This window comes from Atractosteus spatula, chromosome 12 (assembly GCF_055471065.1).
Source record: "Atractosteus spatula isolate fAtrSpa1 chromosome 12, fAtrSpa1.hap1, whole genome shotgun sequence".
Classification (NCBI taxonomy): domain Eukaryota; kingdom Metazoa; phylum Chordata; class Actinopteri; order Semionotiformes; family Lepisosteidae; genus Atractosteus; species Atractosteus spatula.
Window position 1 is genome coordinate 15,580,354 of NC_142717.1, and position 26,332 is coordinate 15,606,685.

A 26,332-nucleotide genomic window follows, 5' to 3' on the forward strand; every position below is an offset into this window, starting at 1 on the left:
ACAGGAAATACTGAGAAAATGTCAGACTATTTTCAGTTTAGCACAAGATCTGGTTTATGTTACTAGTATTTAATTCAGTGATATTCATGGGGTTAAAACACATACTTCTCTAAACAGAATTACTTGTAATTAATCTTTTACATTGTTACTTAAAAGGCCATAAGGCATAAACTGAAAAGTAAAATTTGGTCCCAGTTACATATGCTTTCTTCATAAACTTTAGCTTTATATTTAAAATACTTATCACACGTCTATCAAGTGTCAGAAAACTACTTTGGGATCATACAGTGTGCCCAGAGTTAAATGGAATGCTGTTGTATCTCACCTCAATTAAAAGTTCTTTTTGTTACCACAAAGGGCTTTTTATATAGTTTTCTACTTAAGAGGAATAAAGATAGTACAGTGTGAGGATAGCTCATACAACTAATGGGTCACAAATTCAATCCCAGTCTGTTGCCATAGTGATGTTTTGTTCCCTGCTGTCAGTCTTGTAGCAACAATACAAACAAGCGCTTTACATTTGATTACCTTATATACTTACATAACATCCAATTTAAAAGATTAACACTGTAAATCATTTTTATTAAATGAAAATGAAAAAATGAGATTATTCACCAGAAATTATTTTACCAATTACCCTCCACTACAAAAAAGTCATCAGTTTGTAAAACATTCCATAACTCGGAAAGAATCCCTGGACAAACGTGACAGATGAAACAGTTTGAAAGCAAAAGTCATTTTCATGAAGTTTGCGGTCATATTTGCATTGTTCTTTCAGTTAATGCTGCCAAGAGGCTTCAGGTGAAGGCATCTGCGAATGGGACATACTATAGCATTTAAGTATAAAAACTGAAAAATGCTCTAAGGATCTTAAAAATAGCTTTTAATTTTGTATTTCTGTGGAACTGTGCTCTTTTGCTGAAGCACAAAAAGCACAGTCTGCTGCATACCTCAATTTAAATGTCCATTAGCTGTAGGACTGGCACAGTGTCTCTAAAACTCCTCAATAGCAGCTGTCCTCTTTAGTGCATACATTCATGTCACTGACTTAAGTACATAAATAAAAATGAAAAAATATCATGTTTCTGAGTTTTCCACCATTCAGTTAAAAAAGAGCAGAAGCAATTTATATAAATTCAGGTACTATCTTCTGAATCATGTTGCTCCTGAAGTCTTCTGAAACTCCAATCACTTGAGGTTGGCTCTGTATTGATTTCTGCATAGTCTAGCTTTCCATTTCCTACATTCAGAGGAAGATATGAGAATTTATTGAACCCACTAGGAGGTGATTTCCCACAAATCTGAGTCAGGTTACCAACTGTGCTAATTAGGAGCAGCAGGCCCAGGATGGTTGTGATCATAATCCAGGTCATCCTAGAAAATAACAAGAAACGGACTACTGTTTAGTTATGTATGCTCATCTCTGCATGTTCTATTCACATTAAGTGCTTTCAGATAGGAGCGCAAAATGTCCCAAAAAAGCCCAAGCATCGAAAGAAACTGTAGTACCACAACAGATCCACTCTTTTGCATTTGAAAGGTGCAGTGACTGGTTAAAATGTCCATTTTTTGCAGATGAGATATACAGAACCTTTCATTAACAGTACATTAAAGAAATCTTTTCTGTTTCTGACTGTATTCTTTAATGCAAAATAAATAAAACAATTAATATGCAAAAAAATCTGCTTTTTAGTAGTAAATTTTGCTTTTGGGTATATATATTTTTAATGCTAAAGTTCAAGCAACTGTCAAGCTTGGTTTAGATAATGAACCAGGTAATGTGAGATGAAAGCACACACCATATCAAACCAGATAAGATTGGGACCAGTATGACTTCAAGTAGAATATCATAGATATTTTTATTATAAGCGCTTTGAGAAGCCACCTTTAAAGGCGCTATATAAAATAACGTTTATTATGATTAAAGAACACCTGCATTTCTAGGATGCGTAGCAAAATAAGATGGCCTTGAGACTTACTCTGATAAGTACTCCTGTGGCTTCTGTGCAGTAAAATCATCTCTCCATGACTCGAACATATGGGAAGCTAGGCAGTGACCCGCTGTGAATAAAATTCATATTGTGAGAGATGCACCAGCCTTTGGACTCATCGCTCATATCTTCGTTTTGAAGCACTAACCTGATTAGACACTAGTCCATCGTAGGGTTACTTCCAGCGAACAGGTACCCATTTGTACAGTTGAGTGAAAATAATAAACACATAGGGAGAAGTATCAGTGCCCACATCCTTACAATTAAAAGTCCAGAGTCCTAATATGTGAGTCAGAGATGTTACCTTGCTTGTTTTTTTCATGGGTAAAGTTAGTTTAAACAATAGCATGACTTTAAACAATAGCATGGCCCTTTACAGGTTCTGTGAACTGCTTTAGTATCACCTTAGGAACTCAGACCAAGCCTGAATCAAAACATCAACCCGCTCATCTGTAAACCCTGTACTGATCTTTTGTTTTGCAAGAGGCCTCTTCTTTTCAAAAGTAAACAATTTTTTCAGTATGAGGAGTACAATAACTAGTAATTTAGACTGTGGTTTAGTAACTAATGCTGTTGTGAATAAAATAAATTATTTGCAGACCAAATGTGCCTTCTTAAATTGTCATTAGTACTTAACACTTAACTGAGAAATACTATACTGAACGCTTATCTAAGACTGAATATGTTATGCTTTCCTATGTAAATATTCTAAGTGTACTGAGATGTAGAGTGGAGCACAATCATCTTATGAATATAATATGATTATCAATGTGGATTTTAAACATTTTAAATCCATATTATATAAACGTTTTAAATCTATAAATATTTTTGTCGGCTGGGTAGAAGAACGCTTCTACGCTTCTTACACTGGCTATGTCCCTGATCTCTACAAGCGATACATTGATGACTGCGTCGGTGCCCCCACATGCTCCAACAACCAGCTTGAGTACTTTCTGCATCACTTCACCAACTTCCACCCGTCCCTCAAATATATAGTTAACATATCTTCCACTAGTCTTCCATTTCTAGACATCAACGTCTCCATTAACTACCCCCAACTCTCTACTTCGATCTATTAAAAACCCACGGATTCACAGCTATCTTCTGTATAGCTAATTTCACCCCAAACACACTAAAAACTCACTCCCTTTTTCACAGTTCCTTCGGCTACGATTATGTAGCGACGATATCGATTTCCAGAACGAAGCCCTCAAAATGTACTCTTTTTTCATCAACAGAGGATACCCTAGCAGTGTTATTGACAGGGCCCTTGCCTGAGCCAAAAACACCCCTCAGACCATCAACTCAATCAGGAACTCCCTCAATCAGGTGCTTCCCTTCCACCCCAACACACTTCCTATCCCCAGGACTATTAACGACAACTTTTCCATCCTACAGGATGATCCCTCCATTGGGGCCCTCTTTTCTGACCACCCCATCATCTCATATTGCAGACCACCTAATCTGCGTAACCTTCTTGTTCACAGCTCCCTTGACTCCCCTCAGCAACCATCCACACCAGGCACTTTCCCTTGCCACAGAGCTCGCTGTATCACCTGCAAGTACATATCTAACACCACACTCATTCAAGGCCCCTCAGGACAATTCTGGATCACACAGATGACATCTTGTACCTCCAGCAACCTTATTCTCTTGCAGTAAATGCCCAGCCATCTACTTTGGAGAAACAGGAAGGAGACTCGGAGACTGCTTCAGAGAACATGTTAGGGCTGTGAAGATTAAAGATTTCTCCAAGCCCACTGTTCCTCATTTCACCTCTGACGGCCATGATCTCTCCGTCTGTGTTCTCAAAGATGGTTTTCCTAACTCATACATCAGAAAGACTACAGAAACTAAAATTATCCTGCAGCTACAGTAGGATCACACCTTCCCCCTTCTCTCAACGACAGACTACTTTTCTTCTAAATTCTCTCTATTCATTGTAGGTTTCATTTCACACCTCCCTACACCTATCCTGATTTACACTTCCTGATTGGCCACTCTTTCTGTCCCCTGCTCCTGCCTCTCACTCCTCCTCTCTCCCAGCTTTTGTTCTCCTATGCTACATTACCTTTGCTTTCTGCCCTGTCTTTCTCACACCTGAAGAAGACTCCACGGCAGAAACTTTGCATTTTCTTTCTTCTCTTTTCAGCATGGAATAAACCTATTACTTGTTACTCTGAAACTATGTTCCACACAGGGTTCATACACGTTGGGAGTTGAATTTGCTATTACAGCATCCACCGTAAATAGACCACAAAAATTAAATGTGGATTTGCAAAGACCATTATTTCTTTAGTACAGAAAAACTAAAGAACCAAGACAACCTCTGTCAGAATAACAGAATCACAACAACTCACAATAAGTTGGCACGTGCAAATAAGAAAAAACACAGCAATAAGTTGCATCTAAAAGACAGCCTAATGGCAACTGTTGATTTAATTTACAAAATTAGAAAGTATATAACTCTCACACACTGCAAGTAACAAAAGAGGGACACTGCTCACTTAAACTCTCAGAATAAAGTGCCTTGAAATTCAAAAGGAGGAAGAGACTCAAAAAATATCACTTAGGCCAATTTTTTTGCCTTTCTTATTCAACCATTTTCTACATACAGTACAGTTTCACTTGTTTCACTTGTAAATTTCACTTATTGGAAATTCTTTGGGTTTGGGTTATCAGATATATCTATCACTATACAGTATATACAGTTTCTTACCATTAGCTTAAGGAATGGTCATTGAGGGGCTCAAGTTTATATTGTCAGCTAATAAAGATAGCATTGCCATCTTAATTTGCCGTCTTAATCTTAATTCACTTCATATCAGATGTATATGTGGTGTCATCTACATGGAATTTGTATATTCTCCTTATGTTTGCATGGGTTTCCTCCAGGTGCTCTGTTTTCCTCCCATAGTCCAGAGACATACAGTACTGATAGGTTAACTGGCATCTAGGAAAAAAGCTCTGGTGTGAGTGTGTGTTTTTGTGTCTGTGTGTACCCTGCATTGGACTGCCAAATCATTAACATTTTTTGGTCATGTAAAGTTATGAAAACATATTGGGAAAGATTCTGAAAAAATATCAAGGAATGTCCCTAGGATTTTGCCTCTGGGAAACTGGTTAAAGCCAGACAGACCTAGTGTTAAAATTTGGAAGGTCTCTATGAATTATCCCATGGGGACAATTACCCACAGAATTAGAACTCAATAACATACATTTGTACAAAGATAGTCAAAATGGGAAAGATAATCTCTCTCAGCAATGTGATAGTAACAAAGATGCAGTAAAGAGCAAAGAACAGTTGGAACTTTACCTGGTTTTGATTTTCTATGTGCCTCTTTCACTCTGTTTTGTGCTCCTGTTTATTTATGCATGTGAACAAGGAAAACCTCAACATAACTACAATAAAATATAAATAATAACGTATAAAAAAGAACTTTCAAGGGTCCCTCAACCCCTGGTTGCAAACCTTGAAAAAAGCACTATGTATTTTAACATAAAAGCGTGACTATTTTGACATGTGAAGTCAACCACAGAATAGTTGTTAAGGAGTTTTTTGTTTATTTTTTAAACTAAATACAAAATCAATTGGAATTATATAGAGAAGTTCCCTGTAAATTCCCCATGAAACTAGCAGTAATTGGAATAAAATGTCATTTTCAGAAAACTATCACATCAAAATTGAATCCAACCACTGCAGACACAAATCCCTTGCTATACAGTATGAGTTTTCATTTATACATGATGTAGTAATTCCTACCTGTTATTTTATTTAATGAGTGGATTTTCACTCTTACAAGATGGGCACTTCTGAGATTATTCTTGAGATATAATATTTACTTTTCATTACATTTGAACTATACAGGACAGTATAGTACCTAATGTTTAAGCATTTGTTAACAACAGTAACAATCTAACTACTGTACTGTACATGAGCAGGAATGTTACTGTTTTCCTACTTATGGCTTATGCATCAACTTAAAAATGTTACTCCAATAATTAACCAGGAATGTTAATATATCAATTCTTAACTACTGTCCTGTGCTTTATTAAGGAAAGGATTTGGTGTATGAGGGAACATTTTAAAGTTTTTGAACCAATTGGAGATTATATCACAGGAAATAACAGGAATTTAATTTCCGTTATATTTGTTTCCTTACAAGCACTTTTCAAGAACCCAAGAAATTAAGGTCATATAACGAGGAATTGTTGTACTGACAAATGAGACTTTGGATCTGGTCTTTACTGAATATTAGATAACAGATAATTCCCAAAGTAGGAAACTAGGAAAATACAAAATCTGATAATTTACTTATTCCATTATTTTTTTGCATGTGAATGTAAGAAGAAATGTTTAAACACACTGGAAAAACACTGAGGGAAAATCCTGAATTGGGGAAAGAAATAAAAATCTGAAGTTTCAAATAAGTGTAAACTGCCTTCTGGAACTGAATGTGGCATTCTAGGGAAAGTATACAAATCAAACTAAGGGTTCAGTTGTACTGTATAAAATAATCAGAGATAAGTCACAACATACTACCTCTGTGCAGAGTGTAGTTCTGCTCTCCTTGGTAAGTCACATTGCAGCTGCCGGTCACTGTATCACATGGACACATGTTCTTACATTGGCATTCCTCTTTGCAATCCAGCCCATAGAAACCTAGAGGGCAGTCTGTAAAACACATTATGCAACAGTCCAGTAAAAGCCACTTTAGTACAGTAAACTAAATACAGCAGCCCTTTACAAAACATTTAATGCAGACAAACCTAAATTGGATCCATTGATATTTCTCGGTAAAACTAAGCAACTTTATCTTTCACCAAAAAATTCAAAGACAAAAAGAAAATGAGTCAATGTTTCATCCTTTTTCCCCCATTACACATTTAAAAAAAATTTCCTCATGAAGCAAGCCTTCTATTGGTCAGTGGGCTCCAGAAAGCTGTTCAAAGAAATGATATTAGCTGCAAGTTATCCTGACATGCTGAATGAAGATGTTTGAGCCCAATGTTTATTCCATGAATTTCTGTGAACCTAGCTACTTATCCCTCGACTGCTTCTAGAGTAGTGGTTTCTCTATTTTATCATGGTGACAATATTCTACATGAGGTCTTACTAGTGCATTGTATAATATAAATAGTTTGAGCATTCTCTCCTTATCTGCACTCTTTTCTCTCAAAAATACATCTGTACTTACTACCTACAATTTGAGAATTTATCTTTTCTGAAAATCTGTATCCTTTAAGCCGTTTGAAAATCTAAATATACTTATTAGATGCTACACTTGAATCCATTACTGCTGTTACCTGTTCAAAGAATCCTAACAAGCTAGTGAAGCTGACCTACTGTACCTTTTCATAACCAATGTTGAGTATCTACAATCGTACTACATACAAATGCAGTAAGTATAGTTCTTGAATTATTTTCCAGAATTTCTGGAGTGAAGTGAATATTGTCTTCTATTACACAGTAACAAAAACTAATTATTATTAATCTATATTTGTTGTTCAAAATTTTTTTATTGTTAAGAGACTTCATCAGATGTATATTTTTCTAAATATGTACTATATATCAAATAGAAAAATGAAACATTATTTTTCAACTTGAAAAAGGGAGGTGGTCTATACATTATGACAGACGATTTGGAGTGTTCTTATTTCCCTTTATTTTCTAAGCAAAATTAATAGCTTTTCCAAGTGAATAAAACACACAAAGCTACACTGGCTACACCTGAGTGCGTCCTCTTGTACATACACACCTTGCTCGCAGGAATCTCCATGAAAACCAGCACGACAGATACAGGAGCCACTGACAGGATCACAGGAAGCCCCATTCTGACAAGAACACGTTTGATTACAGCCATCTCCATAAAAGCCAGCAGGGCACACTGTGAATGCAGAGACATTTGAACCACTAATGTGTTGGAATAATCTTTTGCTTAATTCTGAATTAAGGACAGAAGTGTCTGGAATCCTATGGTGTTCTTCAACATAATTAAAATCCGAATAAAGGTCTAGTCAAGGGACAGTGGCTACAGAAAACAAATCAGAGGCCATATTACAAAAAATACAGGAAAGAGTTTGATACAGTGTACACTTTTCCTGCAAACATACTCTGTAATGTATACAAAGTCAAAATTTCTCAGATGATCTTACATGAATTTCACATAATACAGTAAAACAGAATTAGAAGACTGCAATAGTGAATTCATGTATAAGGAATCAATTACCTTGGCTACAGTTACTCCCAAGCCATCCAGCATCACAGACACATCCATCTGCATGAAACACATAACAGGAGAGCAGAGAAAAGAAATGCCATTAAAAGACCACATATTCACATATCATTTATCATATTTTTTCAGCAGTGAAAAAGACAATGCATCTCAGATACCAAAGAACTCAGTAGATGCTCTAATTATAAATAGGAGACAAATTAGCTCTGCAATGAAAATTAAATTAGCTCTGCACAGAAAATTAAAAACAATAGTCTTATTTTGGCTTGCATGCAGCCATGAGATTTCCTATACAGATCCAGCTGTTCAGAATGCACAATGATTAATGCATCATAGCATATCACACCATGTTGCCTTGTGTTTTTTTTTAAATGATGCATGACTGCATTACTTTGTAACCACCAGGTGGCACAATGAAGGCTTAACATGGCATGAATCCCAATCAATGCTCAGCTCTATAGGGACAATATTTTTCCAATCATAGAATTTGATTTGTATACTTTTTCAACTTTTATTAATTTTATGCTGTAAGTAATATATTTAATAATAATATGAATTATTAAATATAACAAATATTACATTAATATTACAAATGAAAGTAGGACTGTTTACAAAGCAAAATTACTTATCTGGACACATAAAAAAATCGTTTATTATAACAGGTTTTGTTGCTGTTGAGTGCCATTGAGTCGGTGTTGACTCATGGAGACCCTATGGATAGTTCCCCTGTCACTGTCCATAGAGTTTTCATGGCAAGATACGGAAGTAGATTGCCAGGCCTTTCTTCTGCGCAGATAGTGCAAGTATTGCTGCCATTGTCACAGATACGCGACCCTCCGCCGCCAACACCACCCCATACTGCTGCTGCCCGGGATGGGTTATTAGAGAACCTTGCACCCGACGTGGGACAGGAACCCACTACCCTGAGATTATGAGTCTCATGCTCTACCAACAGAGCTAGTTGGAGGCTATTTTTCAGGTTTACATCCCATTAAAATAATCTATATTTTGTCTTAATACTAAATTCAGCAATAAGTAATTAGAAAAACAATTTTACTTTAGATTTAGATTATGAAAAATAAATTTCACATTTACTATACTGTAGTGGCTTTAAAACCATATGGTATCATGCTGTATTTACTGTACATACAGTATAATGATCATACTGCAGTGCATTGCAAGTGCAAGTTATTAAGCCTACTAGATTTCACACCTGCATGCAAGATCACAGTGTGCCCATTTTGTTTTGATTACACTATGAATGAGTCCCTGAAGATACCGTCAAAGGTTTTAAAAAAAAATCTTTGTTGAGCTTACACAAGAGAAAGGTCTTTGTTTAGTGAAGTCCTATACTGCTTGCAATGTAGCTGGTTTGGACAAACAAAACAACCTAATTTTGCTTGAAGAATTTTAAAACTGTCCTCCTGACTATATAATAACTTATTTGAAAGTACAGGAAAGTTACCTTGCTCTCACAAGCAGACCAAATATGTTTACTATTTCTGTTTGACCCTCGTCTCAGGGAAATGATAAAAACTCAACAGTTCTGACATCTACTGTGACATCCGATCTAAACTCAAGGTCTGGTTGTTTGATGGTCTTGTTATGTGAAATATTTTACACCCATGCGCTCGCTTATTAAACTCAGAGATCCTGACAGATTTGACTTTCTATTTGTCTCATTTTGCTGAAAAAGAAAAAAAGATGTACTGAATTTAATCTTATTGGAAGTCACTCTGTATATTCTCTGACACTCTTACTCAAACAAGTGTAATACAACATGATAATAGATGTATTATTTATTTGAGAAACTTCAGATTGCTTCTTTAACACTCAACTTGGTGAAGTGTGAATTTAGTATGGCGACTGTGACTTATCTGGTTAAACAGATACTTTTAATTTTCAGCAACAGCAACTGTTAATTTTCCTGCATGTGGATTATGCTATACTAAACTGTGCTTAAGACACAGTATTTAGTAAATTTCGATATTTCAATTGTTAAAAATAGCACCAATTGTGTTTTATGCTACTTACAAATGATGTGCGCCTGATGAAGCCTGCCCTATCTTGGATGGGAGAAAAAAGTCCTATGTATAGTTTTTTTTCCCCTTGTCATAGTATATACTGTAGTCTAACAATGTGACTTAACAATATGCAAGACAAATTATGCCATGAATAAATAAAATGTGTAATGATTTATTATAAAACCATTAACACTGATTTTTTAAATGTGAAAAAACTAAGACTTAACCTGTGAGTAGCCGCGAGCACTCAACCAACAACATGTATGACTCACAATATTAGGCAATAAACATTGAACACAAGGAATTGAACTCGAGGCCAGCTCCGCAAAGTGGCCCCACTGCACATTAAGGTTTTTCCTACACTTCAAACAGCACAAACAACACCCACTACATTTCAGATATAGAAATGATACAGATATATCCATATATACATTGCTATATTATTATAATTTGAATACAAATATGTATTGAAGAAGGAGTAGGAAAATAAAAGCCCACACCCAGTTTCCCTTCTCCCCATGGCAAGGAGACAAAGCACCACCAAGGTATGAAACACTGACTCAAGTGCTACATCAGAAAATGCTGAGATAGGTGCTACGCACAACTGCAGCTTTGTTACTCTAACTTTTGATAACAACTCAGATGAAGCCAATTAAACTAAACATTTTTAAACTATGATAGTATAAAAATGGAGATATAATTATACCAACTACTAAGAAGAAAAAAGGGCAGCAAAAAACAAAAAACTAAAAAAAAATGATATCCAAATCTAGAAATCTAAATCTAGAATTATTTAAATTTAATTTCAGAATATACATAGTGGCATTACAATTTGTATTTAAGACTAAATGTTGTTTACACGTAAAAAACACTTGTGATTTTTGTTTAAGGGCATCTTAAAATTCCCTTGCTTTTTCCAAGCTTCCTGGAGAGGTTCATTCATTTATTACTTTAATTAATTACTTTAACAGAGGTTATTACTTTATTATTAATATTATTTGAATATTTGACATACTGTGATATATATACAGTATAATTATCAGAAATGTGAATATACGTTATGTATTGTTATATTGTTAGAGAAAATCCTCAATATGCTCAAGGGGCAATTTGTTAAAAAGGTAACTTGGGTTTTGACTGGAATCAAAACTATCAGGTGATAGTGCAGAATTTTATCACTGAGCGACCAAGATGTTGCTCTGATTCATTTGATTTTCCATTACAATAGATGCACAGTAGTTAAAGAAGAATGTCAACACCTTCTCAAAATAACATAGCAAGTGACAGTGTTAAAGACACTGATGCAGAAAATGTTTATGAAGAAAGTGGGATATTGTTGTGTACCTTATTTTTAATTTTTAGCTACCATTACCTGCTATATTTTCATTTATTCTTAAAATAATATAATCAATGACATTGAAAGACGTTATTATACAATTCAATTCAATTTATTTTTATATAGCACCTTTCACAACAGGTTGCCCCAAGGCGCTTAACAATGTAAGTAACCATACATTTTGTGAATACAGAACAGAAGACTTCTGTTACTTTTATTTTTAGCTCCCAAAATTCCTCTGTAGCTACATCACTCCATATTAATATTCCATTTAAATATTAGTATTTAAAGTTGTAAATACTACAACTTTATTATTTATTATTTTTAGTTACACCTGCCAGCTATATACAATTTGTATATTTATATTAATAAATTAATGTCATTTATGATGTTCAGAGACAACAAACTTCTTTGCTTTTATTTACAGCTACTAAAATCTCCCTTTAGTTACATAATTCCATTTTAATATTCCAAAGGAATCGTTTCACTTACATCTACTGTACCACAATTGCCACTTATCAATAGTCTTTGGCCAGTGAACTACACACCATGCTATGCTATGTACTGCTATGTACCGCTAATGCAGAAATGAGGATTAATGTGCATTCTGAGTGGCTGTATCTGTATGTTACTCGTCAACAGCAACTTGATTGCTAAAGGTGACAAATTACAACATGTCATTAAAATGTCTTCTGAACAGGAACACTGCTATAACAACCCAGGGCTCAGGAACTGAGGCTGTGTACTACTGCTATTTTGCATAAAAAACAACTTTTGGTGGAACAAAGAAAATATAAAACATTGAAACTGTCAAACCTCAAAATGTCAAACAAGGAACCCCAATAGAAAACACTTGGATTAGTCATAAACTGAAATATATATTTGACCTACTATTCTCAGACAAATACTGAATGCTGGGCATTAAATTACCAGTTCTTATCCGTAATTTTTATAAAGATGTTTATAAAAACTTCAAATTAGACGTTTTAATTTTATTTAAAATTAATCGAAGATAACAAAACTCAAGCCCACAAAGCAAGAGGGTGAAATACTGACATGTGGTGCAGACTCCATTGGGGCCACAGGCAGAGGGCTGGCAGTCCAGGGTGTCACAGGCAGACCCCGTCCAGTGGCCAGTGCACTGGCATTCCCCATGCACACACTGGCCATGGCCACTGCAGTCCACTGGATTGCACCAGGGTTCGTGCACGCACAACACTGTGGAAACACTCCGTGGGCACCGCCACATGTTATCATAAAGGCTGAAAGAAAATGATTATGAGCTTATATGTTAAAGCTACTGTAAAGCTTCTGTCCAAGAGATTATAGACGAGATTGGAAACACACGCATAAAACAAAAATTAACATATCAATTCAAAGATCTTGCAAACATAAATCATTACTTGTTTTATTTCTTAATGATTTAAAATAAAAAAATGAAACCTTTGAAAATCGGGCTCCCTCAGTAGGATTAGATATTAACAAACTGAGCAAAAATAAAGAAAGCTTCAGAAATAGTCTCATTTCAATAATTAAAGAACATAATATAGTCAAAATAAAGAAGTCTGGAATTCACTTGTGAATTTCCAAACATCTCCCTGAAAAAAAAACACATTATTTCCTAATAAAATGTAAATCCTTGTAACATTAAGTAAATGTGAGTACAGTATATATCTGAAGAAAGATTTGACCAAAGATTTATGGTCTAATTCAGTGCACTTTTGGATTTTCAAATAGTGTTGCAATACTCTTTTCTTTGATCAGCTATACAAAGGGCATATGTGAAAAAGGTGAAATTTTAATTTTTACATACCAGTGATCTGACGGATAGCTTGCAAGTGTTCCATTAACAACAAAGGTGGCAGAGCCTCCCCCATCAAGGTTGATGGCATTAATAACTCCACGGTCTTTCAGAAAGCTTGCCACTTCCCACAGGTTCATTCTGCAGGGAAACAGGGTCACATGTAATTACAGCACAGACCTGGGCCAGCAGCACAATATGTAGAACCGAAAAAGAAATACATTTTAATGAAAAATGTTAAATCAGAAGAGAAATATTGACACAGTAAAACAATTTAAAAAGTATGACATTTTAAATTTCCCAAACAAACACGCTCTTCTTCTATTGCGTAAATGTGCTTCAGTTTAAGTACATGATGCTTGAGAGAGTGTTTTTGTGTGAATACACTGAGTAGAAAGCCTTCACTCTGTATCTATGTAAGTGGCAAGTGACAGGAGGCAGCAAACAAAGGCAACAATATAAGTAGCTGCAGTTCAGTGAACCTGAGGACACTCAGCAAGGACCAAGTTTGTAGATTATCTGTACCATGTGTAAGCATGCCAACTTGGTTACGGATTCCTTAGGGCCCAAGGACTCAGACATGCAAACCTTGGAACTGGAAGATAATGCTAGTGACAGTAACAGGTGAACAACAGACATATTGTGGTGTTTGTCTGCAGAAGAATTTATCTTTGTACAATACTTAGTTCTTAAAAATGCTCTGAAACAACAGAAACTGTTTGCAGCCTTGATGTAAGGTGCACACAGACTGATTTGTTTTATCTAATAAAATGTGTCATACAGAACTCATGCTCTGTATGAGTTTGCCTCACACAGAGGCAAAGCAGTGATTGTGTTTATCTCTGTGTTAGCAGCAGGTGTGATACTTTGCTGAGATCAATACTTAAGGAGAATGTCTGTGTTATGAGAGAGAGCAGACTAGCGAGCTGGAGCTGTAGACATACCCATTAAGTGGAAAAGAAGGATAACAACAATCTTGGAGGAAACTGGAAAGAAGATGTGCATAGCATTAGGAACCCCAGAAAGGGCGGATTAAGAGCAACAATTCCACAGAGAATTGGGAGTTGAAAGATTTAGTTATTTAAAGGGATGGTCTCCTTTTCAGGAGTGAGAGTACAGGGCTATCTAAGAAATCTGCTGATTGAATGAATTAGTGGGCTAGAGTGCATACCTGAGAGTGAGTGTGGTAGAGCCCACCCCCGGCATGTATCAAGAGAAGGTTTATCTAGCTGCAAACTTCTACGGTAGATCTACCATGACGACAGTTTGAAGGTGCCATCAGTGCAGGAATTGCATTGAGTGTGTAAGAGCTCTGGGGGAGCAGGATGCTCCATGTGTGGAGACTAGGAGCAGCAAGGCTCCTAGTCATCAAGGTTCAGGGAAGGCTCTCAAAGAGTATCAGCCTCTGTCGTTGCCCCAGAAACGATCTTGAAGGAGATCATGAAAGGAACGAGGCATGTAGGACTAGGAGACTCTTGAGCCTGAGAGTCCACAAGCTGAGGGCTCAAACAACTTGGCATATGTGTGTCTTGGGTCCTAGTTGCAACTAAATGTAACCACTGTCGGATTAAGTCGAGCTTTTCAGACACTCTCATTAGCATTATGTTTAGTGTAAAAAAATACATAGCTCAAGTGCAGACAATATGCATGCCCACTGTTAACATGGGAGTCTCATAAGTTTTGGGATTGTTTTGCATCTACACATCTTGTTAACGAGAAATGAACTCCATCATGTACCAGAATATACCAGATTCACTTGGCCGAGAAGTTTAAGATTGGCTAAAAATAGATATTCCAGCATGACAATACAGTAATTCAATACATACATCCAAATTGATGAAAATACAAATGGAAATCAGAGCCTGAAGGACCAAGAGAAATTCTGCTTGCTCATACATGCCAGGACCTTGTAGTAAACTGTCAGTGCAATGGGAGGATGGGAGGATGTACATATAAATATACAGGTGTACCGTATGTAGATGTGTGAATATGACCCTTTTATTTTCTGGACTTTATTTATTCTAAGAGCCCAGAAATCAAATGAGAGAACACCACTTCTGAAATTCATTCATCCGGTTTATTTTGATTAAAGAAATGAAGAGAGACATGGGCAACAGAACAGAAAATGAAAAACAACCTGCCATTTACAGAGGTAAAGAGAAGAGAGACATTCTTCTCCAAGGGGACTGCAAAACTGCTATCATTACACATTTTATTAGATAAAACAAATCCGTCTGTGGGCACCTTACATAAAGGTTGCAAACAGTTTCTGTTGTTTCAGAGCACTTTTAAGAACTAAGTATTGTAAAAAAACATTTGCTTTAATGTACGCAAGATCTTCCTCAAGAACTTCTCATCAGCTTTTATTAACCTGCACAAAAGTCTACTATAACCCATAACCTCTAAAAATAGTGTTAAATGACTGATCAACAATAAGCACCAATCTGTAACACTTCCACTTAGTCTTACCCTCTGGTGTTTGTCTGGCCATCAATATGGAAAAGTACAAGCCTTCCATTTTTGTCATGTCCAACTGCTGTTCTTGCAGACACCACATTTATGAATGTGTCAAATGTCCCTAGAAACATAAGTAGACTGCTGTTTTAATGAAAATCAATGCACCAGCCATATTTAAAAAAAACAACTATGTTTCCTTTTTTTAGATACTTGGAATTGCCAATTACCTTTAGCTCAGTATACCTCACAACTCCCATAAAACACTCCTTTAATAACCCTGTTAGAAACACTTGTCAGCAGACATTGTAAGTATCACAATGCTTTCCAGGAACATCAGCACCAATTACAAGAGCAACGTTTCTTTCACTGACCCAGGACGGACCCAGTAAGTCCCAAGAGTCAAGAGATGGTAAGTCAATATCACCATAATTCAAGTCCATCTGGGACTGGCGGTTCATGGCCAATTGTGCACTGTTGCTTGGGTAATCCTGGCCAAAGCCATCTTATATCAGGGCTGAGGCATAGACTGGCAGCATCTGGACTACAGGGCTCAGCTTAAGCTCCAATTGTCTACCTTTACCAGTAGAGTCACCCTGGATCCACCTGCACTGTTCATTTACAATGTTCCCAGTCCATACAAGAAAGTTTAAGAACCCATGGACTGTATGTGTGATTTTGCCACCATAGTTTTCTTGATCAAAACCCTAGCTGCAAAAAAGAAAATAACCAATATTGTACCTGTTTCCTGTGTCTTCTCACATTCAGCAATCTTGCTCTCATTGATATAGACCTCCCCATTTCTGAGCAGCCACACCACTCCGCTCACTAACTGAACAAATGGGTTGTCTTCATTCAGCACATCGTCTTCGGACAGATAGCTAGGAGATAAGAATGTTTCATAAATGTGTGCGTCAACAAAGTGGTTGACTAAAGATTTTTACTTCTGCAAATCAGTGGGTTTACAGTCTTTCTAACGTCATACAAATGTTTTAAACTAGGAACATAACCAAACCCAAAGATTTCAAAAACATGTTGAGAAAGAAGCCAACTGGATCCTTACCTAAAAAACATAACAGGCATCAAACAAGTGGAATCCATATTTAATAAATTGATGCACTCCTTAACGTCAAAAGGTAAAATTATTCAAAATCTTGTGAAAACTGTGTGTCAACTAAGGACTATATGGCAATGTAAAAGAAAATGTATTTAACGTTAAAACTTAGAATGTCAGACAAAGACAAATGTAATACAAAAAGGTATAGCTGATGTTATAGCTGATGAACAGGCAAAACCAGAAGAGAAAAAGTAGGAATAACCTGTAAGCAAGAGGAGGCCATTGTGCCCATCTAATTCATTCAGTAGCTAGTCACCATTGATCTTAGGATCTCATTCAGCCATTTATTGAAGGAAACCAAGGTATTACTTTGACAACATTACTGAGTAGTTTGTTTGATACTCCTTTTGTGTAAAACGTGCCTCATATTCTCACTTTTAAATACACTTCCACATATTTTCCATTTCTATTCTCAAGCTCATGTTTCACCATAGATTCTGAAGAAGTCTAAAGGGATTGACCCCATAACTGCCTTTGAGAAATATGGATACTTGTATCAGGAGTCTTAGTACTCTTCTCTGTTCCAAACAAAAATGGAGTTGATCAGAGAAGGATATTTTTAGAGTCCAGGAAGGTGGACTTTTATAATGGGGGCTGTAGCTGTGGAGAGTTAACCAATCACATTCAAAATCACGTCCACAGATAAGTAGCATACACCAGCTATCAATGAAAGTGATTCTGATTAACCCCAAATAAAAATCAGTTGTTCCTATAGGATTTCCTTGAAACTTTCGTGGTTGCATCCTACTGGGATAGCCATGGTCCGCAAGGAGCTGACAAAACATCTATGGGATCTTATTGTTGAAAGGTACCAATCAGGAGAGGGGTATAAAAGAATATTAAAGGTATTGGATGTACCATGGAGCACTGCGAAGACTATCATCAATAAGTGGGAAAAATGTGGCACCGCAGGGACACTGCCAAGATTAGGACAACCCTCCAAAGTTGATGACAGTACAAGGAGAAAACGTATCAGGGAGGCTACCAAGGGGCCTACAGCAACATTAAAGGAGCTGCAGGTATTTCTGGCAGGTACTGGTCACTCCTTGCATGTGACAACAACCTCCCGTATTCTGTACATGTCTGGGCTATTGGGTAGGGTGTCAAGACGGAAGCCATTTCTCACAAAAAAGAACATCCAAGCCCGTCTAAATTTTGCAAAAAAATACATTCAATCACCCCAAACCATGTGGCAAAATGTCTTATGGTCTGATGAGAGAAAGGCTGAATTTTTTGGCCTTAATTCTAAAATGTATGTTTGGCGCAAAGATAACACAGCTCATCATCCAAAGAACACCATACCTACTGTGAAGCATGGTGGTGGCAGCATCATGCTTTGGGGCTGCTTCTCTTCAGCTGGGACGGGGGGGGGGGTGCACACTTATTCAATCAGGGTGTTGTAGGTTCTTTAATTTCAATTATTTTTCCTCTTTTGTTGGTTGCAAGGTCACATTAAAGATGAACAAATGTCTGACATGATTTATCTTGATTTCTGGCTTTACATCACAAAAGCCTGCAATTTCAATCAGGGTGTGTAGACTTTTTATATCCACTGTATGTAAACACTTTTTACAGGTAGATTTTTCCATGTTCATTTTTTGCAGTGAATGCAGTGAAATTAGTCATTTTTGCTGTGTACTATTGAAATCTGTATTTCACATCAAAAGATAAATATTGTACATAACTTGTGCATAAATATTGTACATAAATATTGTACATAACTTGTAGCAGTTCTGGCAGAGTAAGGACAAAGCAGACATGATTCTTTTCTTACCCAAAAACTAAAGTTCCATCTTTCTTGATCCCAAACTGAGCATTCTGTATCCCTTTGCTGTTTCGCACAACATTACCATTGCTCACCACATTGCCAAGGCAGTGTCCAGTTTTTGTGTTGAAGTAACCACCATTCTGAGCAACCAAGCACTTTTGTGAGTTGGCAGTTTCTTCTACCGTGGCTGTGCGTTCCTGCTGGCAACCCCCTGGCCCTCCTGGTTCCAGAACCGACAACATCCTTAGTGGGTCACTGATAAAGGTCAAGTGGCCGGAGACCCATTTGTCATTTCCCGCACCAGTGAAGAAATGTGACACAAATGTCTTGGTTTCTGCTGCACTCAAGCCTTTGGTTTTATCACTGCTCCATGTTTCAAAAGTCACATTTCCATGCTGGACAGGCTGACAGTCTCTAACAAACCTGTGGTGGTGAGTAGGCCCGTGCGCTTGTAAGGGGGGGTATGGCAACAGAAGATCATCGTTTAATGAATTTCTGTCAAAAGAAAAGCCAGAATGATTGCAACCAGAAGTCAACAGTGCAAAATCAAACAAGTACAATACCGCAATTACCCAAATATAATCTCATAATCAGAACTGCTGTATTCAATGTATTTAAAAAAAGAAACATTAGTACATAACAGTGGATAATTAGTACATAATAATTACATAATAAGCCACCTTCCCTACTGCTGATGCCTATTTTAATTTTTAATTCACACATTTTACTCAAATATGTCTCAATCAGCATTGTTGAACTGAAATCAAGAAAAATATTTGGCACATTTCATAGAGTTATATAAAACTATACCTTTTTGATACCAATAATGTGCTTCCTTTCTCTCAGTCAAGAAAAAAATGCCTCAGCCTTTTGACAAGTAACAATCTGCCTCACAAGAAGCTTTCAAGGTCCTAGTCAAGGTAGATTTGATTTTTCAACTTTAAACAAAAAGCTTACAAAGTAATACCATATTGGAAATGTATGGATCTAGATCCTCATGCAGTATTTAGATGGACAGTTACAGTTTTCTGTAGCATTTTACCTTGATGAAACACTCCTAGTAAAACTATGATACCTTCTCTCTAAAAACACAAACTTCACAAACAGCAAGGCTTTACAGTGGCTTTTAACATCCCATTAATTAACTGTAATTAGGAGAAATAAGAATATTTTTCTAAGACTAACAGATTGAATCAAGTGAACCTCTTGAGTTCTGAACAAAGAGTATAAGGAAAATAAGTTTCAGATATTGAAAACTCAAATTAACTGCTTCAGATTTATGAACAAAGCAGAAACCTACAGACAGATGCAAGATATTTAGAAGAATTTAGGGATGAAAATAGGAAACACTTCTTTACACAAATATCCTTTGGTGTCTTGAACAAACTACTCAGAATAACCAGGATCTTTCAAAAAATGTCAGGACAAGACTCCTGGCCCAGTTATCTCTAAACTATCAAATGAGCAGAATGTGCTAAATGGAGTCCTCTTGTCAGTGACCTGTCTTAATACTGTCTTAATACTCTCACCAGACAACCAGAAAACAAATGAAAAAAATATGGAAATGCAGCATGCTAGCTTTACAGCAAATCTTACAGCTGAATCTGGTATTGCAAAAATCATGTTTTCCACAGTTTATGTTCTGATTACAAACCATTTTCCAAGTTGGAATGGTCTTTGTCCTTATAGAGATGACATGAGGGAGATAACCACATATAATGGAAAAAAAACAGACAATTCCTCATTTTACACATGGAAGAGATCACTTAGTTCATTTATGAATAAGTTAATTAAATCACCAATTGCTATTCACCAGATAAAATTTTATTGCGATCGATTAAGCAGGTAAAATTAAGTAATTTAATTAAACTTTAAATTAATTTAGAGATCATAAACGAACTACTGATACTGATAGATACACATTGTTTTATATTTATATTAAAAGATCAAATATTTTAATAGGATGATGAATATTAACCAACACTGCACTCAAGTGGTTAGTATTACCTAAGTCATGAACAAATATATACAGTGACTCCACCATCTGTTCACAAAATAAGTTCCTATAGAACTCTTTATTTGGGATTCAGTATTCTGGTTTCTGTGACTCACTGAAACTTTTTGTCTTAATTTAGCCAAGCTCTGAATGAATGGCCTGTTTTTTATGGTTCTGCTTGGTGACCATTTAAACTTTTAACCACTAAATAAAGACATAAATATAGAAAGCTAAAGATTTTTTTTATTCAATGTTGGTAGCAGGATACTGATGTGCAAGAGAGGTGGAAAGGCTGTTCACTTAAGCCAGCACTACAAAATAATTTATCCTCAGTGAGATGCTGCCATCTTATAGTGGGTTTCTAACACTGTGTATAGTTCCATCCACACAGTGCCTTTACTTTCATCCATTTTCTAATCTCTTTATCCAGTACAGAGGATTTGGATCCTATCCCAGCAAGCAACAGACGCAAGGCAGAATACACCCTGGATATAGCCCCACTCCATCACAGGACAGACAAACAGACACAAACACACACACACACCAGGGCCAGCTTCCCGTAAGCCTATTAACCTACCAGTATGTTATGGACAACCAGAGGAATTCATATTACACAGATGGAGAAAACCCATGGAACCCAGAGAGAACATTCAAACTCCACACATACAGGACGGCAGAAATTAAACCTAGAGCCCCAGTGCTGCAAGATAGCAACACTAACCACTTCGTCACCATTAGAAATGGATGTATAGCTTAGTTATTTTTCTAGTTCATTGGTTTGCATGCATAATTTAATTTGGAAAGCCACTGACACATCTGGTACTACTGTTGTATTTATGAAAAAAACATACAAAAAGCATACTAACAACTGTGCCATCCTATTCCTTAGTTAATACATTTTATTTTTATAAACAGTTAACATTTTTAGCAAAATATTTTGAATTATATTTTACCCTATTTTTTCTTTAATTTTGTATTAACATATTTTCTGATGGTCAGATTTAATGTATATTTGAACAATGAAAATATATTTTTACAAGATGCGGGGAAAAGTGCAACAATTTATTACAGTGCTAAATTTAATATTGATTACTAATAGTATATTCTAACACCTAACTTTCTTAGATATATTTAAAACAATGCACTAAGTGTTAAATAATATTCAGAAATACAATCGAGAATAGTTTTGTGGTGTTTGTATAGATGAAACTTTTCTCAAATGTAAAAAAAATTAAAGACAAATCTGTAATCTTTCCACGTGTAATGTAATTAGGAAGTACCCGCTTTGTCTAACGATTGTATCAAAAAGTAGTCTAAGTGGTGAAAAACGTGTGCTTAATGATAATTAAGGGACTCAGAAGCCAAAGAAAATGATTTACGTTGTTTAATTTTAAACACTAAGTTATGAATGCAGACGCAATTGATCCCATCCGCACCCCGCTCTGTAGAACGGGCATTGTGTAAGACTGAGCTCAGCGCCTTCTCTCTCTCTCGGTGCCGCCTCCCCCTCTGACGGAGCGCAGTGGGCGGTACGCTATTTTCAGAGCCTCTGATTGGGGAAAAAAAGACCTGCTGATCTGTCCTACATACCAGGAAGGGAACAGAATATGATTCTTTTCTGTTCGAAACGTGTGTCGTCTTTATGAAATTCGTGTATTTTAAACGTTTAATTAAAAAGTAAAAAACTTACAGCGTACACAAAGATTCTTAGCTGATCACGAGGAAGAAAAATCACCAATTTTTCGCGCATAAAAAATGGTTATTAACAATTCAAACCTGTTTTATAGCTTTTAAAGTCATGCAATGCAAGATGCCAGATGTCTATAACTAAACAAAAAGTACTGAGTCTATATTTTTCAATTGCCAGACTGGTTGTAGTGACTGCAACAGATGAAAGATCAAGGTTCAGGTTTTACATTATAAGAACATGTATACGAGACGGAAGGAATGAATTTCTATCATATTTGCAATATTGAAAACGTACGGACGATGAAGAGAGCTGGAATGTTTTGTAAGCCTCGATTCCATCCTAGTTTCTTTTCATTTTAGTGTGTATGGCTGTCTGTGGTTTGACTTGCAAAGCTGACGTTAACCTCAGTTACCGTATATTTACTAAACCAAACTCATCAAAATTACAAAAGTTTTTAGGTCAAAGCCATGAATTATATATATGTGCACAAAACGTACAGAACTGGAATATACTGTACATTAACTAAATACTGTATACTAAAGTTAGTATTACTATATACTGTAATACTAAAACGCAATAAGAACTATGTAATGGCTTTTAGTGGCTCGGGGACATTCTATTTGACTTTAGGTCCTTCATTAAATTCTTAGTGACTAAATACCAGAAAAGAAAATCCGTTGAAATAAATAACCGATTCAATTAAATAGTTAGCAGTTGGTACTAACACAACAAGGTATCAGTACCCAGGATTGATTAATATGGAAGTGTAGTTATTGGGCCCGTCGTGAAATAAATTGTGAAAGAAAATATGTAAAATGTCCACGAGCAAATATTAGATCAACCAAGCGGTAGGGAAATGTTAAAAACGCAGGGTTCTGCGGATTCCGAGAACAGCAGCAAAATACGGCAAAACCGTGCTCTTTCAGTACGCTACTTACTGAACTGAAGATCTAAAGACAGGGGTGTCTAACATAATCATCATGACCACCTCTCACATCCAGGTAACATGCTAGGATTGCCTTCACGATCAGCTGCATTCTGCACTATATATCTATCACAAAATTGACATGATTGCTGAGACCTTTCTAGCTTTCTAAATATACTTTACATTATATGATTACATGGGCTGCATTTAAGAACTACATGTAGTCAACAACGGGAATAAAGAAAGCTTACATTTATATTGAAAACACAAGTACTATATATTTGTAGTATTCGTGTAACTATTATACATACCGATACAGAGGAGTTATCGCTGCCACAGAAAATGAAACTAATCAAACGGTGTTGATACTTTGTACAGAATACTTTATAATGGCAGACCATATATTTTATTAGTGTCCATTTCAGAAAATATTTTTCTAAAATGGGTACAAAAGTTACCAGTTATTTTTTGTTTTCGCTCTAAAAAAGTTTGACAGATCCCAGACTTACCTAGGATTTGCTCCTTCAGACCAACGCACAACATGAAATAAAAACAGCACTATAAATCTATCATTTACTATATATTTGGCCATTAGAAAACCAGCTGTAATACTGAAAACCTGTTCCGGTCTCGTGATAGCTGATCAATTCAATTCCCCCAGGAAATGTTTGACATGCATAATATGCGCATGTGCGATGAATCACCAACAGCTGGACGACCATGAAAGCGCGTTCACATGAATTCTGCAGTTCTCGACATGAGCGCGCAATTTCTGAACGCTCTTGGATAAAATCTGATCTATGTACAGTATAGTATATTGCATATTCTTACCATCAGAAGGAACTTTCAGTGATTCTCAGTCCTGGTCTTATTAGACCGCTGTATTTCCTGTTTTCTTGTTCCACCCAAGTTCTAAATTGCTCGCATAATAATTTAAATTGTTTTAGGAGTGCTTTTAAATTTTCTTCCAGCCCTTAAACGTTGCATGTGGTTTGGAATCGGTATTGTGGCCAATCGGCCCATCCTGGGACGAGGGATTCGACAGAGGATGAGTTGATTTTTTAAGAACTTTATTTTATTTTCACAAATAAATACAGAATGAAACAAAAAGTAAAACTTTACAGCATTATATACTGTATACCTAAAACAGTATATATGCACACGTCGGGAGGAGATTACAAAGCCAACAGACATACAGTACATTTGCTCAGGTGCATTATCACTTCCAAACGCCAAATGCTTCCAAGTACTAAAAACAGGAGTGCCAATAATTGTTTCTTTTATTTTGGGGAAAATAATTTATAATGTAACATTTTTTTTATCTTGGTTGATTCCATTGAGTCATTAATTCAGGATAATTAATGCCTTATGTTAAAAATATATTTCATTATTATTTTTCATTATTTGTTTCTTTTTCTTTGTATTTATCAAGGGGTGTCAATACTTCCAGAGTCCACTGTATTCCTCCAGTTGCATCCCAGAATGCTGGAGCAGGTGCATGTCAAATCCTGCCAGAAAGATGTGGTGAAACATACCACTTTAAAGCCTATAGAATTTATACAAAAAGTTCAAGTAGGCAGCTGTGTCAGGTAAAGCTTTATCCTGTGCTGAAAAGAAAAAAGACACAATGTTACAGCTGTGGAGCCTTCTTCAGGTGTGAGGGAAAGAAACTGGTGGCTGATAAATCGTGGTAGACAGTAGTAGAATGATTTGTACAAATCCATTGCTCATTGTATCTTAGCTTTCTAATGTAAGTTTCGAGATTCAAAGTGCAGTTAGTTCATTGGTATAAAGTAATATACTGGCTTGAAACTTCTGACTTTATTTTTCTATTTTATTGAACCAATACCACTTCAATTGAAAAAAGATCATTATATAAATCGGAGGGTCCAACATTTTGCCTATCACTTGTCTGTCTTTCTTGTTTTCTGAATGATCTCGTCTGCTAAAATGTCACAAGAATACTCTACTTGCTCTCTGTAAACAACCTGAGAGGACAGACTTTGTGGGGTTTCAAGAGTAAAAAGGAAAGTCATTCTATGACCACAGTATATGTGTATTTCCAAATAAAGGTTTCTAGAAGACTTTTTACTACAGTTGCCAAACCTGTACTACTGTACCTGAACATTCAGACACAAATATGGGTTCATCTCCTTAATTTTTGCAGCAAAAGCAAAAACATGTTCATGTATGTTTGTCATGAAGTACCTTCCATTGTGATGCTGCACTAAAGTAAGCCACTGTTTCTAAGAAAGGAAAAAATGTGATTGTGTTTCCAGTAGATCCTTGAAAAAGTGTAGTTTTACTTTGTCTGATATAATTCTCTGTTTCCTGGCTTACTATTATTAACTTTTAAGTGTTTCAATTTTAGTGGTGGGGTTCTCAAAACAGCAATTTGTGTATTCTTCAATGCACAATTGATACAAATATACAATTGACACAAATGTCTGCCTCACTACTGCAGGCATCCTTATAGTGTGTTTCAAATCAATGGGAATAACATCAGGGACAATTGCCGTGGGTAAGGTAGCAGGTGCTATATTACATTCTACTTCTATATCACTGAATTACAATATCCCCATACTGGGAAAGATTGTGAGACTGTTTGAGACTTTTCCCTGTCCAGCACCGCACAGTCCCAGTCTGGGAACAGGGAGTGGTCTATAAATCCCAGAAACATTGTCAAAGACACTGATCTGGCAAAACAATGGTTATGGTTTCTATTAGCTGTGTATCTGTAGAATAGATCTGAGCTACTGAAGAGGCACAAATTTTTATTTAGTCGGGAGTTAGACCCTTCCCTGTCCATCACTGTGCTGCACTGTCCCAGTCTGGGAATAGGAAGTGGTCTATAAACCCCAGCAACACTGCCGAAGACAGTTATCTGACAAAACTTTGTTGATTTTCTATTACCTGAGGGTCTGTAAAATAGATTTGAGCTACTTTTGGAGAGGCAAAAATTTTTTGTTTGGTCAGGAATGAGACCATCACTGT

At 36.2% G+C, this 26,332-nt stretch overlaps 1 protein-coding gene across 1 annotated transcript; it reads right to left on the bottom strand.

Annotated features, from left to right (window-relative positions):
* Nucleotides 1-561: 561 nt before the first annotated feature.
* nagpa (N-acetylglucosamine-1-phosphodiester alpha-N-acetylglucosaminidase) lies at nt 562-24,000 on the bottom strand. The gene is made up of 11 exons (XM_088929338.1): nt 23,848-24,000; nt 18,734-19,222; nt 16,584-16,723; nt 15,858-15,966; nt 13,401-13,529; nt 12,644-12,849; nt 8,222-8,269; nt 7,751-7,879; nt 6,535-6,666; nt 1,980-2,061; nt 562-1,374 (listed from the first exon to the last, which is right to left on the bottom strand). Exons 1-11 carry the CDS (start codon nt 23,928-23,930, stop codon nt 1,137-1,139), a joined length of 1,785 nt encoding a protein of 594 aa, XP_088785464.1. The 5' UTR covers nt 23,931-24,000; the 3' UTR covers nt 562-1,136.
* Nucleotides 24,001-26,332: the final 2,332 nt, after the last annotated feature.